This window comes from Prinia subflava, chromosome 7 (genome assembly GCF_021018805.1).
Source record: "Prinia subflava isolate CZ2003 ecotype Zambia chromosome 7, Cam_Psub_1.2, whole genome shotgun sequence".
Classification (NCBI taxonomy): Eukaryota; Metazoa; Chordata; class Aves; order Passeriformes; family Cisticolidae; genus Prinia; species Prinia subflava.
In genome coordinates, this window is record NC_086253.1 from 2,249,628 (window position 1) to 2,267,114 (window position 17,487).

General features: G+C 52.9%; 1 protein-coding gene across 3 annotated transcripts; it reads left to right on the top strand.

Moving 5' to 3' along the window:
* Positions 1 to 1,221: 1,221 nt before the first annotated feature.
* LOC134552615 (5-hydroxytryptamine receptor 7-like) lies at positions 1,222 to 16,164 on the top strand. Of its 3 annotated transcripts, XM_063401357.1 has the most exons (5): positions 1,222 to 1,526; positions 1,677 to 1,733; positions 3,148 to 5,052; positions 5,932 to 6,479; positions 13,877 to 16,164. In XM_063401357.1, the coding sequence occupies exons 4-5, from the start codon at positions 5,971 to 5,973 to the stop codon at positions 14,646 to 14,648; spliced, it is 1,281 nt and encodes a 426-aa protein (XP_063257427.1). In that variant the 5' UTR covers positions 1,222 to 1,526; positions 1,677 to 1,733; positions 3,148 to 5,052; positions 5,932 to 5,970; the 3' UTR covers positions 14,649 to 16,164. The 3 variants fall into 3 exon arrangements, with proteins under 3 accessions (XP_063257427.1, XP_063257428.1, XP_063257429.1); XM_063401358.1 differs by lacking the exons at positions 1,222 to 1,526; positions 1,677 to 1,733 and having other exon boundaries at positions 2,886 to 5,052; XM_063401359.1 differs by lacking the exons at positions 1,222 to 1,526; positions 1,677 to 1,733; positions 3,148 to 5,052 and having other exon boundaries at positions 5,863 to 6,479.
* Positions 16,165 to 17,487: the final 1,323 nt, after the last annotated feature.

Here is a 17,487-nt window from a genome sequence, read left to right on the forward strand (position 1 = left end):
TGTGACACTCAAAGGTATCATTATCTACTAAAATCTTAAAATCTAAGTTTCCAGAGCTCCAACAGGTGCAGGGCTTGACTCAAGCTCAACCAAATCCTGGGTGCAAAGCAGAAATGAGGGGATGGTTTTAGTTGGAAGGAGCTCAAAGCCCCCTCATTCCATGGGCAGGGACACCTCCCGCTGTCCCAGGGTGCTCCAAGCCCTGCCCAACCTGGCCCTGGACACTCCCTTCAAGCAGCCCCTTCTGCCCAAAGCCAGGCACCAAAAGGAGTTGGCAGAGAAGTTTTCCCTTGAGTGGTTTTCCCCAAGGGGAGCAGAGGCCTGCAAGCCTCGGGCACAGCTCCCTCTCCCATCCAGGCTGGCCTGGGTGTCCTGTCCCCTCCTCTGCTGCTCCCCACGGGGACCTGTCCTGCTGCTCCTCAGCAGAGCTTTGGCCAGGAGTGTCTGCCCTGCTTCCCTGCTGGGGAGGGTCCAGGGGTGTCCCAGGATCACAGGATTATTTTGGGTGGAAAAGCCCTCTGAGATTGTCCAGTCCAGACACTGCCAAGGCCACCCCTGACCCCCGTCCCCAAGTGCCACATCCACACGGCTTCTAAATCCCTCCAGGGATGGGGACTCCAGCACTGCCCTGGGCAGCCTCTTCCAATGCTTGATCATTCTTTCCATGAAGAATTTTTCCCAAATATCCAATCTAAACCTCCTCTGGCCCAGCCTGAGGCCGTTCCCTCTCCTCCTGTCCCTGTTCCCTGGGAGCAGAGCCCGACCCCCCCGGCTGTCCCCTCCTGTCAGGAGCTGTGCAGAGCCACAAGGTCCCCCCTGATCCCCCTTTTCTCCAGGTTTTTCTCCAGGCACCAAAGAGAGGCTCTCTCTCTTGGATAACTCTATCTGAGCCCCCCCAAATAAATCTCTCATCTTACTGCACCTGCCTACAAGCAGACCCTTCCCAAACCTTTGGAAAAGGTGGATGGGAGAGCAGAAGGTGGAAAAGCTGCACTTCCATCACTTTGAATAAATCACTATGGATAATAAATAAAATTAACAATAAGAATCTGGCAAATCCGTGACTGCAGCCTTTGAGCCAGAGCTGCAGGGCTGAGGGGTTCGTGTAGGAGATTTCACCTAAATCACCTTTTTTTTCCACTCTTTCCTATTTCAGGTTTTAGAGTTTTTTCCCCCTAACTTCATCAGCTCCTCTGGAAATCCTTTTGGCACCCACCATGGGCAGCTTCAGGGTGGACGGGAGGGGCTGCAAAAGCCAAAGCTTTGCTGGCAGGGGCTTCTCTTCCACCACCTCATCCCCAAATGTCCCCTGCAGCTCCTCCCCGTGTCCCCAGTCAGTCCCAGCCGGGCTGGGAGGAGGCTCTGGGCCCTGATGGAGAACGGGGACAGCTCCCGAGAGCCCTGCAGGTAACCCGAATTTGTAAATCTTGGTGATTAAAAGCTGCCTGTTGTCTGTGCAGGCTCCAGCAGAGGGAGTGTGGCTGCACGGAACGGGATCAGAACGCTCTTGCCTTCAGCAAATCCAGGTTTGGGAGATGAATTATTGGGATGTCTCCTTTGGATGGCGTTTTCCCGTGACATTTCCAATTGTTCCCCACCTGCTCAAACAGCAAAATGCATTGGGAGCCTTTAAAAACATCTGTAAAGCTTCATTTTATTTTTTTTTTCTACTTTAGGCAGGACCAATAAGAAAAAAACACCCCCAAATCCTATCTCAGAGTTTGAAATCACAGGTAAATCATTAAATTACATCCCAAGGGATGGGATTGGACCCCAAGGCAAGGGATTAATTTCTGGGAGATCCAACCTTGTCTTGGGTACCAGGTTCCCATCACTTCTTTTTTGTTTGCTGGGTGATTCTGGGGAGATGTTCCTTGATGCTCATCAGGGCAGTTTTGGGAAGTGGGAGAGCCTCAGAGGGAAAGCAGGAGATGCCCGTGGAGAGAAGGGGATGGGATTTGGGTCACTAAAACACCTCGGCTTTTGTTATTCCTGGTCACAACCACGGGAGCACGTGGCACCTGCAGAGAAGGTTTGGATGCCCCAGACCGGCTCATCCCGAATTTTCCTGCGGGTAAAATCCACCCTCGGGGATGCTCCTTAAAAGCTGAGAGTCCCAAGGGATTAATTTTCCCCATCTGGGCAGGCTCTGCCTGCCAGGAGGCAGAAATGCCAACATCTGTGCTGCAGGGAGGATTGCCGGTCCTGGCAACGCCGGGAGGTCGAGGCCCTTGGAGTTAATGAGATTTCTCCAAATTTGCATATTAATAACCGCGCCTATTGCCTCGCCACTAGGCTTAATAGGGCGTAATATTAACAATTAATTGTTAATAAAATCGCCCCCTTCGCGGCCATTTGTACATGAGAATGGGATAATAGATCACTGCCTTCCTGAAGTGCTGGGAGGACCTTGCTGCAGGTGCAGGGGGAAACTTTTTATTTGGTGTTTTCTGCTTCCTGGCTTTTCTTGGCACGGATAATCTTCTTTGGGGTTCATCCCCCTCGCTCCAGCAGCTTCCCTGCTCCTCCAAACCTGTGCTGCCCTCCCAGCCGAAGGCAGAAAACTCCAGTGAGCGCTGAGCTGAGGCACGCTGGCCATTTCCTCCCCTAATTACCATTAAATGCAATTAGCGCTTCCCAGCTCGCCCCAGAAGCAGTGTCTCAGCAAGGTCACCGTGGCCTGGGGCTGGAGAAACGCCGCACCGAGAGTTTTAGCCAGAAGAAGAAGAATTATTTTAATTATTTCTTCACATGAAAATTGGCGTCTTCCCTTCTGTCCTCCCCAATATCCACCGAAGCAAGGAATGTGCCCTCGGGCTGCTTGGTGGGTGTCCCATGAGACTTTCTGCTCCTGTTTTTGCAGGAATTTCTGTGCTCCCCAAGTTATGAGAGCAGCTCATTTCCCTGGAAAATTGGAGGAAAATCCCCTCTGGAGCTCCCAGAGCTGCAGGAGGTTTGAAAGGGTAAAGCTGATGGTTGTATCCTACAGAAATGGGGCTGGGAGGACACAGAGTGGGGTAAATTCTGCTCCCTGGAGCTCTGGCTGGATTTTGAGGACTCTGCCAAAATCCTGGAAGGCCAAAGCAAAGGGCCCAGGAAGCTCCTCACCTCTAAAATCAGCTTTTCTCCTTCCTTCCTCTCTGCCAGGACATGAACTCGACCTCTGTGCGTGAACCAGCTGATTCCCAGTGATGCCTCGAGAGGAAAAAATTCCCTCCCTGTCTCTCCTTAATGCATAGGAGCTCCTTGCTGTGTTGTTCCCCCAAAAAAATCCTCCAGGGGAGCTGGAAAAACCCCTCCAGGCTGTCCCTCACCCCGTGTGCCTCCTCTAACCCCTCTCCCAGGGGTGGGAGAAGCTCTGTGGCTCAGGCAAGGATTGTTTCCCTGAAATTCTCCGGGCATCTGGCCACAGACTGCCTGAGCAGCTCCTCGGGGGGTGTTTTCATCCTTGGCTGAATTTCTCTGGGTTTGGAGGCTGCAGAATCCGGCGGTTCCCGCAGCAGGGAGTTCTGCAGTTCCTCTTCTCCTCCTTGGAAATTCCGGGTGTATTTGGCAAATCCCAGCGAGCTCCCGCGCCCCAGGCCGTGCAGGGTTTGTGCATCAGCCCCATCCCGCCCTGGTTCTGGAGGGGCCGGCAAAAAAACCACAAAAACCCGCACCTGTCATGGGAAAAAAAGGGGGGAAAAAATCCCGGAGCTCCTCCAGCACGTCGTGGCCTGGCGAGGAAGCTATTTTCACCAGCCTCCCACACACGCTGCGATGCTCGAGCAGCAAAGAGGAACCCCAGCGTTAAGCACAGCTTTAACAGCCCTGCTTTAGCTCACCGGCGCTTGCCTTGCAGATGCGCGCTTTTCTGAATGTGCGGGGGTTTTTGTTTGTTGGTGGGGTTTGGGGTGGTTGTTTTGGGTTTTTTTGGTGTTTGTTTTTGTTGTTGTTGTTGTTTTTGTTGGGGTTTTTTGTTGTTGTTGGGGTTTTGGGGTGATTTTTTTTTTTTTTTTTTTTTTTTTTTTTTTTTTTTTTTTTTTTTTTTTTTTTTTCCCCCGGGAACATCTGCCCCCAAAATCCCCGGGGATCGCTGCCGGCTCTCCCCGGAGGCAATGCAGTGCTTGGCGCCACTGCGATTTCAAGGTGTTTTTCCCAGACTCAGCCCTCCCGGCTGTCCCCTGCACGGTCCCGGGATGAGATTCCAGCACTCCCGGAGCGCTGAGCTCGGGGCAGAGCGCCGGGAATCGCCTCCCGAGCCTGCGAACAGCTCCGGGGTCACATCCCCGCAGCTCCCCCCTCCGAACTCCCCCATCCCGAGGGATGCAGGATGGGCTATCCATCCCCCCGGGAAGGCGGCAGAGGGGCTGAATTCCCGAGGGAATGACCCTTGGGAACAGCCCGTGTAGCAGATGGCTCTGCCCCGCATCCTCCACCCCGGGAGCAGCGAGCTGTGACCGACCTCTGCTGCCCTGGGCTGAAACACCAGAGCGACCCCAAAGTCCCCTTGGAACATTTGGTGAGGAGGGAAGTGGATGTGGATCTCTCCACGTCCTTTCCCGCGGTTTTCCTAGGATTAGGGAAGGCTCTGCCTCTCCCTGGCTGTTCGCTGCTCCTCAGTGCGGGACCCGCTACCAGCCAGGATGGGCTGGAAAAAATGCATGGAACAGGGAAAGAAACCCTTTCCTGTAAAATAACCCTTAAAAAAATAATCATGGGGAAGGGCGCCTTTCCCTGTGCCTGCCCTACTTGCTGGGTTCCAGGCTGCTTCTCCTGCCTCTCCAAAGGCATCTCCTCAACTTCCAGCCTTTCCCTCCACATCCTCACACGCTCCCCGCTCCCTCCCATCGCTGCCGGATCCGGCCCGGACCCCCCCGCCCGCTCTTTGCTCCTCCCTGGGGCTCCCGGGGACCATCTGGGTCCCTGCCCGGCAGAGGCGAGGGGAGGGCGGTAGGAGGGACCGGCGAGGCGGGGAGGGGAGAAGGATGCTCCGGGGGTGGCTCTTGGCTTCCTCGCCCGCCCGGAGCTCGCAGGGGCTCGCCTGGAGGATGTCTCACCCCCTCGGCACAGGTAACTCCGGGACCCCCCCATGGGCGCAGCCGGGGGATGCTGCAAAGGGGAGGAAGGGGCCGCAATCCGGCTTGGAACGAAACAAAACTTCAAGGGGGAAACGGGCTTTGAAACAAAACAACAACAATCAAAAAAAGAAAAGAGGATGCGGGGTTGTGCACGATGCTCGGAGCATCCAGGGGTGAGCCCTGCGCTGGAGTTTCCTTGTGGATGGCCGGGGTGGGATCCCGGGGAGCGCGGCCGCGGCTCCCCGAGCCTCTGGCTGTGCGCGGCGGGGATGCTCGGGCTGGAGGAGCTGGGGAGCCTCGGATGCACCCCGGGGTGCTGCACGCCGGCCACCCGCTCCTGTGGCTACTGACAGCCCGTGCGTGGCCACTGCGGGCTGGGAGCAGGGGTTTGCAGCCCCGGCTTTGGAGTTTGCCCCGCGCCACGGGCAGGGGATGCGGGCGGCGGGGGCTGTGCCGCGGCTCGGGCTGTCGCATCGCATCCACAGAGGAGGCTCCGCAAGGGATTAAATGTATGGATGCAGAGGAGAAGTGCAACAGCAGCGGGCACAGCTCGGCAGGGAAACACATTCCAGAGCCCGTTCTCATTCCTGGAAGAGCACATGGACGGCCGGGGAGGTGCTGCAGGCAGCCCGCGCTCCTTCCCCAAGCGGAGAGCGGCTCCCTGCGAGCATCCCCCGGCAAAACGCGTGTCCTTAAGGAGACCTGGGAAGCGCCTTCCTGCCGAGCACGTGAGAATGCAGCCGCAGCTTCGGGAGGCAAGAGCCGAGAGGGGCGGAGGGGGGGCGGTGGTGACGGTGGGGGAGAGGATGAGACGATATTCGGTTTTTCTTCGCCCCTGTTTGTGACAAGATGTTCTGGTTTGTCACTGGAGGTGTCACTGCTGGGGGAGCGCTGGTGCCGAGCTCGGAGCATGCTGCTGAGGGCCGGCCCCGGGAGGTTTCTGGAGCAGCACCTTCTCTTGGTGGAGAGCGCCGAGCAGCAGCGGCCGCCTCGGGAACCGCTCCCGGATCCATTCATGACTGAGGAACCTCCCGCCCCAGCCGAGCCCGAGCTGCCGCCCTCCAACCTCACCAACGGCACGGACTGCGGCGAGGAGATCCTGCTCTATGGGGACACCGAGAAGGTGGTCATCGGGGCCGTGCTCTCCATCATCATCCTCACCACCATCGCTGGCAACGGGCTGGTCATCATCTCCGTGTGCATCGTCAAGAAGCTCCGGCAGCCCTCCAACTACCTGGTGGTGTCCCTGGCCGCCGCCGACCTGTCGGTGGCCTTCGCCGTCATGCCCTTCGTCACCATCACGGACCTGGTGGGGGGCGAGTGGCTCTTTGGGAAGGTCTTCTGCAACGTCTTCATCGCCATGGACGTGATGTGCTGCACCGCCTCCATCATGACCTTGTGCATCATCAGCGTGGACAGGTAAGGCAGGGCCCCGTGCTCAGGGGGGCTCTGGCGTTCGGGGTGTCTCGGGAGGTTGGGGGCTGCTAGAATTGTCTTCCTGCTCGGATCAGGGCTCCTGGAGGTGTTTTATCCACGTGATGAGGGGTTTCTGTGGGGATTCATTCCCTTTGGAAGGGCTGGGCTCAGGGTGTTCCCTCAAGTAACTTCCCTAAGTTACTTCCTTAGTCTTCCCCCTTTTGGCAGCTGCTCCTCACTGTTCTTGAGGAACAGCACCTGACCTTCTCCATGGAAGGTGCCTGGGCCATGAAACCATTCAAGAAATCAGAAAAACCCACCCAGATACACTTTGGAAATGCAGGTTCCAGGGCTTCTGGAGCCACTCCTGTGGGAGCCTCTGCTGCTCCCTGGACTCGTGCCTTGGCTAAGGATGGCAGCAGCTCCCCACGCCCCATCCCAGGATCCCAGAGCCCCTGGTTCAGCTCAGTGAGCTCACTCGTGAGGATCTGCCGGCTTCACCTCCCACACCTGGAGCTGGGAGGGAAAGGCTAAGCCTGCCTGGCAGAGTGGCCAGGCTTGGACAAGTCAGCACCTTGGTGGCTCTAATTTTAGCAGCTGCGTCATCGGGGCCGTGGCGCTGGCAGCCGCTGGCCGGGGCTGACGTGCGCTGCCTCCTTGGGGGTCGCTTGGGGCTGAGCTGGCACTGCTGGGCTGGGCTGCTCTGGGGGCAGCAGCTCAGGGGAGGGACACGTCCCACACCTGAGATGTGCCCTTTCAGCTGTGCCACCTCCCCGGTCACCTGCGCAGGTGTGACAGCGGGTGACAAAGCAGAAAGGACAGAGGTGATGCTGCTGCTGCTGCCTGACATCCCTCCAGGGCACGCCAGCAGTGAGTCCTGCTCCAAAACCTTCACCCCTGCCAGCCACTGCTCCCCTGGGAGCTGCAGATCCACAGCCCTGGGCAGCTCAGAGCTGCTGGCAGACAGAAAAACCCCTGCCAGGTCACAGGCACGGTTCAGCTCTTCTGCTGAACTTGCTTTATTTTAATAGTTTTCCTGTTGGGAAAAAAAAAAAAAAGAAAGAAAAGCAGGTGTGCTCAGAGCTGGCAGGAGCCTGACTCCGTGAGAGGGAAGGGATGGAATGCAGGAATGAAATGTGTCACTGCTTCCTCCCAGTGGGTGAGGAGCAGGGAAGTGGCTACACACTAACCAGACTGGCTTTGCTTGAAAATTTCCTTCTCCTTCTCCTTCTCCTTCTCCTTCTCCTTCTCCTTCTCCTTCTCCTTCTCCTTCTCCTTCTCCTTCTCCTTCTCCTTCTCCTTCTCCTTCTCCTTCTCCTTCTCCTTCTCCTTCTCCTTCTCCTTCTCCTTCTCCTTCTCCTTCTCCTTCTCCTTCTCCTTCTCCTTCTCCTTCTCCTTCTCCTTCTCCTTCTCCTTCTCCTTCTCCTTCTCCTTCTCCTTCTCCTTCTCCTTTTCCTTCTCCTTTCTTTTCCTCCCTTCTTTTCCTTTTGCCTTGCCTTCCCTTTTCCCCTTTCCCCTCTTTCCCTTTTCTCTTTTTCCCTTTCTCCTTTCATTTTTTCCTCAGCCAAGCATGTCCATAACTTTCCCCACCCCATCCCAAGTCCCCCAAAACCCAATACACACAATCCTTTCCTTTTTCCTTTCCATTTCCTTTCCTCCTCCTCCCCTTCCCCTTTCCTTCCTCTTCCCCTTTCCTTTCTCTTCCCCTTCTCTTCCCATTTCCTTCCCCTCCTTCCCCAGCTAACCAATCCCACCCCACCTCATCCCATCCCTTGAAGCAAGAATTTTCCAAACACACTCACAAATAGGAGAGATCTTTCCCAAAAAATCCTCGCCATGGATTCCACTCCTCCATCACGTCCCTCCTGTCCAGTGTCACCAGGGAGCAGATCCATATCCAAGGACAGATCCTGGGTTTGATGTCACTTTGTCTTTCCTGGGAAGGAGAGAGGGAAAAGCTGTGTCCCAAGAGAGCCTGAATTTTCTGGCAGGGGTTTGTCCCTCACGTGTTGGCACAGGAACTGCACCGTGATCTGTTTGCTCCCAGAACTTCACCCTCCCCTGGCCACAGGCCTGATGGGGAGGTTGAGTGGTTGCAGTGCAGTGTCTGGAATGTATTTCCAGCTGGGAAAGGAGAAAACCAGCAAGGATTGGGCAGAGGGAAGGGACTGGACCACCCCCCCAGCCGTGCCCACCCAGCTGTGGTGGGAAGCTGCAGGTGCAGGGGGCTTGTGGGGTCAATCTGTGCTGGAGCTTGAGGAGGGAATTTTTGGGAAGTCCCCTGGTGCACGTTAGAGGAGGAGGTGAGTGGGGCACTGCCCTGCTGCTCTGCCCCTCAGGGATGCCCAGGAATGGGCTGGGAATCATCCCAGGGCAGTGTCTCAAGCATCCTGTGCAGCATCACCGCTCCACATCCCCCCAGCATCCTCAGGCAGTGCGTGGAGCTGGATTGAGGATCCAGGATCATGCCTGGATCTCCACTCCCCCCCCAAGCCTGGAATGGGCAGGATTTTCGGTTTGACTCTTGATAGAAACATCTCCAAAAGCACAATTCTCAATTTCTGTGCTGATACAACCAAAAACCTAAAGCTCAAGGAGAGCTGAGCTTGCAGAGTCCCTGAAAAACCTGCTCCAAAAGAGATTAAATCCTTATCTCAGTGAGGCATCAACCCAAACCTCTCCCAGTGATGGAGACCAGCTCCTTCTCCTGCCCTGTGAGGAAGAAGAGGAAAAACCCTGGTGCTTCTCGGAAATAGAAACATTTCCTCTGGCTCTGTCCTGAATCCAACTTGGTCAGCACTGTCAGACCTGCTCCTGCCAAGGAGGAGGCTCTGTTTTATTGATGGCTGAAGTGTCCTCAATATTTTGCTTAGCTTCGATGGAAAAGCCACTTGGTTTGCCCAGGATGATGAGGACTATTAAAATGTAGGCTGCTGTTATTGATTATTAATGCCGAGCGCTTCCTAAAAGCCTCTCGATTGAAGTTGGTAGAACTAATCTTGTCTGAAGCGAGATTTGATTGATTTCCTTTCAAATCAGAAAAGAAAAATGCTGGAAACATCCATCTTCCCCTTATATTTTCCTTATGTAAAAGCCTGCCAATGTTGCAGATTTTTTAATGTCACAAACCAAAAACAAACCAACAAAAAAAAATCCCCTCTTTTGGCTGCTCAGCTTTGATGAAACTCTCCATAAAAATGCCAAGGAGCTGACAAAAGGAGCTTCCCCAAAGCCCACACATCACTTCTGGCATTCCTGGTGGAGAAAAAACTCTCCATCCATTTCTCAGGCAGCTCTGCTGGGGCTCTCCCCTTTCCCTGGCAAGTGTTTTCCACCCAAAATCAGATTATATGCTCCAAACTGGAATCACCCTCAGTAAAAGGACGCCTCCCAAAAGGCAGTGGGATGAAAACTGCACAACATTTTGCTGGATTGCCTTTCCCATCCAAATGTTTCCCAGGCTGGGTAGATCCCTGCTCTGTATTTGGGATGGATCCCTGGGATGCTCCACCAGCTCTGACTGAGGGCCTGGGCAGGTGTAGCACCTCCAGCTGCCTTTTGTTTCCTCCTCTCCTTCAGCAGGATGGGGCAGGAATGGCATTGGCTTGGAAATCAGGGAAAGAGCTAATTTTGGCTGCAGAGGAGGTGTGAAATTGTGGCAAAAGAGTGGGGTCAAGGAAACCCTAATTCTGGGCTCATTTGTCCTCCTGTCTGAGTGGGGATTCACCTTTTCCCAGTTCACAAGCTGCAGGATGGAGAAAGGGGCACCTCAGAGAGGTTTAGGTTGTTTTTATTATTTAATCTCTGAGATGATGATCCAACAATGGATCCTACAGGGAAGCCAGAGAAGGACTTTTCATCAGGAAATGTAAAGACAGGGCAAGGGCAGGGTTAGATGGGATATTGGGAAGGAATTGTTCCCTGGGAGGGTGGGGAGGCCCTGGCACAGGGTGCCCAGAGAAGCTGTGGCTGCACCTGGATCCCTGGAAGTGTCCAAGGCCACACTGGACAGGGCTTGGAGCAACCTGGGATAGTGGAAGGTGTCCCGTGGCAGGGGGTGGAAGTGGATGGGATTTAAAAAGTGTCACCTAAGCCAAGCTGAGCCAACCCAACCCATTCCATGATTCCTTCTGAGTGTAGAACAAACACTCTGAACTGGCTCATCCATGGGATTTGCTGGTGCAGCCCAGCCTGGGGCAGATCTCCCACCCCACAGCCAGGAATCTGGGATCTGCAGGATCTGGGATGTGGCAGGAGTTTATTGCAGCTGGGATGAGTGGCTGCACCATCAGCTCAGCACGGCAGGGGCCCTGCAAATCCACACTGAGTGCCCGAAAATCCTGGGAATTGCCTTTTGTTACCTGATTGCCCCTAAATTTGATTAGCAGCACAACACACACACACAGAGAAAAGCTAAAAAAAAAATTCAAAGGGAGAGAATTCCACTCAAATCCCACTGCCTGCCGGTGCCTCCTCACCTCCTGTAAACGCTGCCCTGTTTTGAGGGCTTCCTGCTCGCTTCGAAATTATTACAAAGACCTCAAAACGGCCCCGTTTCCTCCAGCAGCAGCTGCACGAGGCACTCGTGGATGAAATGTGTCAGCTTTGCCTGCTTGTTAAACCTTGTCAGAGAACGTTCTCCTCGGCTAGCGCGGAAATTCCTTGAAGTTTCAGCAAATCCCAGGCGGATCGGCTTCCAAAGAAACGCGGTGATAGAGTAAAGAGAGGATGGCACACGACACAGCACAGATTTATTGGCAAAGTTCTCAGCTTGGATACACAGAGGGGTGATTTGGGGGGTGTTGGTTTGGGAATTGCAGCAGCAGAGCAGGGTTTTCTCCCAGCCTGGCCCCATCAAGGGCCATCAGGAGGGAATGGGTTGCCCAGAGAAGCTGTGGATGCTCCATCCCTGGCAGTGTCCAAGGACAGGTTGGATGAGGCTTGGAGCAACCTGAGATAGTGGAAGGTGTCCCTGCACATGGCAGGGGGTTGGAAATCCATAATCCTGAAGATTCCATCCAACCCAAACCATCCTGGAACTCTCTGAACATAGATGGCCACAGAGAGTTTTGCTTGGTTCTTGTGACTGAGGCCAGCTCAAAAAAAAAAAAAAAAAGATTACAGAGGAAAATAAGGAAAGAGCAACTCAGTGAATGAATTCAAAACCATCTTATCAGGGAGGCAGGGGAGAAGACTTTAGTTTCTCAATTGATTTAGCAGTCAGGAGGGGAGGAGAAATTAAATTTTTTTTTTTTAGTATTTTATTTCCGTCTTCTAATCTTGAGGGGCGATCTGGAAAAGCAAAATTATCAGGGAAGAGAAAATCTATCCCAGGAAGACTGACTGTCAGAATAAAAACCATACAGCAGAGGGAAAATTCTGCACAGATATTTTCCTTTTTTGGTTCAGCTTTCAGCAGAAAGTACTCAGAGAGCTGCCATTCTCACTGCCCCTCCGGAGTGATGCCGTTTATCCAAGAACAATTAAGAGGTGATGTGTTCCTGCCTAAAAATTCCTGGCAGGAGGAGATTGGAATCAAAAAGGCTGTAACAGAACAGAAATCCATCTGAGTGGCTCGAGGTTTTTGCTGGATTGATTGGAGCTGAGTAGCAGGCAGATGTTTTCCAGGGGGAACGCCGGCTGACAGCGGACAACTCCCCCCTTGATTTATTGATTTACAATTCTAATTTACCAACAGTTGACACAATTTATCACACAAACCCCTCCAATAAAAGGATGTGCCCTGTGGCACAATGAGGAGCTGATGGTGGCTGCAGCCTCCAGCTCCTTTCAGGCAAAATAACAAGGTAACTCCTAATCCCAGGGGTCAGGATTGGGGAATCTGCAGGTCACCAGGTGTTTTTGGGATCTCTTACTCCAAACTTCACTCATTTTCCTCTTGAGGGAGAGCTGGACTCCATCATTTTGGCAGCTGCTGGCTGTGCAAGAGAGCAGATGGCTCCAGCTGCTTGGGTCATGCCTGTTTGAGTTTCCAGAGGTGAACAACTTTCAGGGAGTCATGGAGAGACACAAGATCCCCCCCTGAGCCTCCTCTGCTCCAGGCTCTGCTCCTTTCCCAGCTACCTCAGCTATTCCTGCTGCTCCAGACCCTTCCCCAGCTCCGTTCCCTTCCCTGGACACTCTTCAGCCCCTCAATGGCTTTTTTGTCATGAGAGGCCCAAAAAGTGCCCCCAAACAGCATCATCCATTCTTCAGCTGTGCTTGCAGGGCTCACCCAGACACATCTTTAAGTCTTCCCATAGGCAAGATTATTTCTTGGTCTCCCAGGGCCTTCTTAGCTGCAGGTTGTATTTCTTCACCAACAAAGAGAAAGCTGCTGTACATCCCACTTCCCATTAAACGCTGCCAGGAGTTATTCCTTTCATCTGGAATCAGTCCTGTGGCACATCACTGTGAGTATCTCCCACCCCATTCCTGGGCGTCTCCTTGGGAAGGAGTGAGTTAATGTGCCGTGGCTGGAAGCTGTTGCATGTCCTCTGTACAGAATAGTTCTGGTGGAAAAACAAAATTCTTAAAGCATTTTTTTTATTCCTGAAAATGAAGCTTTTTAAAGCATTTTTATTCCCCAGGAGACCATGCAGAGTTCAGACTGCACTCAGCAGTTCAGTGATGCCCGGTGCTATGGATTCCCCATCCCTGGAAGTGTCCAAGGCCAGGCTGGACAGGGCTTGGAGCAACCTGGGATAGTGGAAGGTGTCCCATGGCAGGGGGTGGAATGGGATGGGATTTAAAAAGTGCCTCCCAACCCATTCCATGATTCCCACTGAGTGTAGAACACTCCGAATTGGCTCATCCATGGGATTTGCTGGTGCAGCCCAGCCTGGGGCAGATCTCCCACCCTACAGCCAGGAATCTGGGATCTGCAGGATCAGGGATGTGGCAGGAATTTATTGCAGCTGGGATGAGTGGCTGCACCATCAGCTCAGCATGGCAGGGGCCCTGCAAATCCACACTGAGTGCCCGAAAATCCTGGGAATTACCTTTTGTTACCCGATTGCCCCTAAACTTGATTAGCAGCACGACACACACACACAGAGAAAAACTACAAAAAAATTCAAAGGGAGAGAATTCCACTCGAACCTGGGATAGTGGAAGGTGTCCCATGGCAGGGGGTGGAATGGGATGGTCTTCAAGGTCTTCCCAACCCAAACCATTTCGTGATTCCATGCATGGGGTGATGGCAAGCAAGTGGGGAATAAATTGGGGTGTTTAATCAAGAGATCACATGACTGGTGAGACTTTCTTTTGGTGAATTAATTTCTTGTCCCCTCTGAAGGCCAAAATTCTCTCACTTCAGGAGACACTTTGGGAATGACTAGGAGCAAAAGCCGCCCAGCAGCACCCAGCCCCTAACCCCTGCCCTCTCCTCCTCCCCGCAGGTACCTGGGCATCACGCGGCCGCTGACCTACCCCGTGAGGCAGAACGGGAAGCTGATGGCCAAGATGGTCTTCATCGTGTGGCTGCTGTCGGCCTCCATCACGCTGCCGCCGCTGTTCGGCTGGGCGCAGAACGTGACGGTGGAGCGGGTGTGCCTCATCAGCCAGGACTTCGGCTACACCGTGTACTCCACGGGCGTGGCCTTCTACATCCCCATGGCCGTCATGCTGGTGATGTACGGCCGCATCTACAAGGCGGCCAAGGTCAGCGCCGAGAAGCACCGCTTCATGAACTTCCCCAAGCACTACGAGGAGGAGGGCGTCTACTGCCTCGAGGCCTCCGGCCGCGCCCACCACAGCTCGCGGCGCACCAAGGCCGTGGAGGAGTGCGCCACGCTCTCCAAGCTGCTCCGCCAAGACCGCAAGAACATTTCCATCTTCAAGCGGGAGCAGAAGGCCGCCAGGACCCTCGGCATCATCGTGGGGGCCTTCACGTTTTGCTGGCTGCCCTTCTTCCTGATGTCCACGGCGCGGCCGTTCATCTGCGGCATCCGCTGCAGCTGCATGCCACTGCGGCTGGAGAGGACTCTGCTCTGGCTGGGCTACACCAACTCCCTCATCAACCCCCTCATCTACGCCTTCTTCAACCGGGATTTGAGGACTACTTTCTGGAACCTGCTGCGCTGCAGGTACAGGAACATCAACAGGAGGCTCTCGGCCGCCAGCATGCACGAGGCCCTGAAAGCCACGGAGAGGCACGAGTGCATCCTGTAGTGCCTGGAACGCCGGCTCCTGCCTCTCCACACCGGGTTCCTCGCTTCCCCGGCCTCCCAGGGGCTGGCAGGAGCTGCCCAGCCCTGCCAGACATTGCCACTGAGAGGGACGGCCCTTCCCCTCACCCCATGAGGAGCCACGGTTCTCCTCATCCCGGGAATAAATGGAGGGAACTTTGGGAACAGCTCTTCCTTCTCACTCTGTCCCTGGTGGGAGCAAGACCTAGGGGGTTCAAGGCCTACCAACGACTGTGGGCAAGTCACGCCACCTTTCTGTGCCTCAGTTTACCCATCTGTTACTAAAGTTTAAAAAAAAAAAAAAAAGGAGGAAAAGAAGCCCTCCCAGCCAAGCAACCAAACAAAAAAATAATGCTAAAAACTTGATAAGACTGTGGCTCTCCACCTTCAAAAAGGGCTCTAAGGTCTGTGGAGGGCACACAAAATCCTGTGTAAAGATTGGCTGCACTTCTCTGTGGAATCTGACAGCAGCTCCGTTGTACATCCAAGCCCCCGTGCCATCCCGGCTTATCCGAACCCTTCTCCCCGATGTAATTGCATTTCACACCCCCAGCTCACGTCCAGGTTTGCACGTCAGAGCAGAAATACCAATGACCCCGTTTCCCCCCACACTGTAGCACTGCAGCACTTGAAGGAGACGGATTTGCGGGATGAAACACAGACGAACACGGAGTTTCCTTTGTGGTTGGATAGGGAAGTTTGACGCCTCCTCCTCAGCAGGGCAAGGATCAGAGAGAGAAGCCAGTTGTGTTTATTGGGTTGTACTGTAATTCATTCCCAGACGAGTGACGTGTGTTCATCATTTTGTGGCTAATTGACTCCATAAAAGCACGCTTTGGTTGACAACAGAAAAAAGCATATAATTTCCCTGACAGCTTTATGGTGTTTCAGTATGATGTCCAGCAAGCTTGAAAAAATACACTGAATGATGTTATCTTTTTCTTAAAAAAAAAAACAAAAAGAAAAAAAAAGGTTTGGTTTCCTTATTTTGGTGTAAAATCTTTGGTCTCTCTGACTTCAAAGCGTCTCTTCGCTTTTTTTGTGGTGGTGGCCTTGTTTTCCTGCAATTGTCTTTTCTCATGATCAGCACTGTAGTATAAATTTGCAGCCCCACAAATCTTTGCCTGCTTGATCATAGACTCATAAAATCCCAGAATGGTTTGGGCTGGAATAAACCTTAAAAAATCATCTTAAAAGTCATGGGCAGGGACACCTTCCACTATCCCAGGTTGCTCCAGGCCCCGTCCAACCAGGTCTTGGACACTTCCAGGGTAGCTGATGTCTGCTCCAGTTCTTGTTGAACATCTCTGGGTTTTTTTTGTCAAAGCCAGACTGCGCAGAGGCTCAGGGAAAGTTGTTTTTAGTGGTCTTTTTACTCCAAATTTGCTTTATCTGGTGTGAGTGGTGTAGTTCCACCTCTGGCACCATCAGGAATTCTGAGGCCTCCATTCATATCTGAGCTGGGTGTTGGATGTCCTGGCTGACTGCTGGCAAGTTTTGGCTTAGCAATCAATATTTCTCCTGTGATGTGTTTTGTATTCTCACAAGGCCTCTTCTCAGCAGCCATTTCTACCCTCATTTTAGACCTGCTTTTTTCTAGGGATGCCCAACGAGATTTCCAGTTTGGACTGGTGGGTCACGGCAGGGAAAGCAGCTGGAGCCCACTGGGAATGTCCTGAGGGACTGGGAGGTTGGACACAGCAGTGTGCCCAGATGTTCTTCAAGCTCAGCCTCACAGATGGAGTCAGAATTGCACAGGGGAGCAGGAGAGGCTGCAGCTCTTGTCTCCAGAGGGAGATGTTTTAAGACAGAGCAGAGATTTGAAGAACCTAATCAGGAATGATCCTAAAGGATTTAACTGGAGTCTCACACACCACGTCTGTAGGGCACGCTCTGACTGCCCATCTCAGGTCCTGCTTCACAAAAACAACTGGTTTTTCTCCCAGAAAACACTCCAGGCCAGCATCTCCTCTGCCACAACATCTCAGCAGCAGCTGTCACTGCTCCTGTCCTGCCACGGGGACATGAAGCTCCTGCAGGCTCCCATTTCCTCCCTCGGCTCCTCCAGCTCCTTCTCTGCCCTTCTGACAGAGCTGGCTGCATTAAAACTGACCAGCTGCTAATTCAGCCTGTCTTGGCAGGGTGGAGAGCCCCAAGACAGCCCATTTCACATCCAGCACATAACAAAATCTGCTTGTGCTGCTGCAGTGTATTCATTGCTGTGCCTAAGGTCATTGTTTTATTTATTTTCTGTGTTAGAGGGCTTAAAACTGCCTTAAAAATTTATAATTTTGTTTAATTCCTCTTAACATCCTTATTCTGATGGCATTTCTATCACTCTTTGAAAATATTCTGCAACACAGCTATGAAACAGCTGTGTTGCAGTTGTTTCATTTTTTAAATGAAATCATACAAACAACTGATTTTTTCTGCTATGATGGATCTTCCAGAATTAAAAGAATAAGGGAAAGCGTAGGATTCTGGATGATCCAAACCCCAAATTTCTTCTAAGCAAGGGATCAAGCAAAAGAGTTCATTTGTCTCAAAAGAAAATCGGTGTTTGGCTTGACTTGGAATTGAATGTTTTGCTGCACCTGATAAATGCTTCTACAGCTTAAAATGAAAACATGAAGGAAAAAAATTTAAAAGGAAAGCTTTCTTCCCAGAAACAATTCCAGAAGTTTGCATCCAAAAATATTTAAAGACAGCAGCTCCATTAAAACAAAATATTTTGCTCCAAAAAAAATGAGATAGGTTTCTTTTCCCAGTAGTGATTGACTCAAGCTTTGAGACATCAGCCTAAACTCTGGTTTTCTAACTCC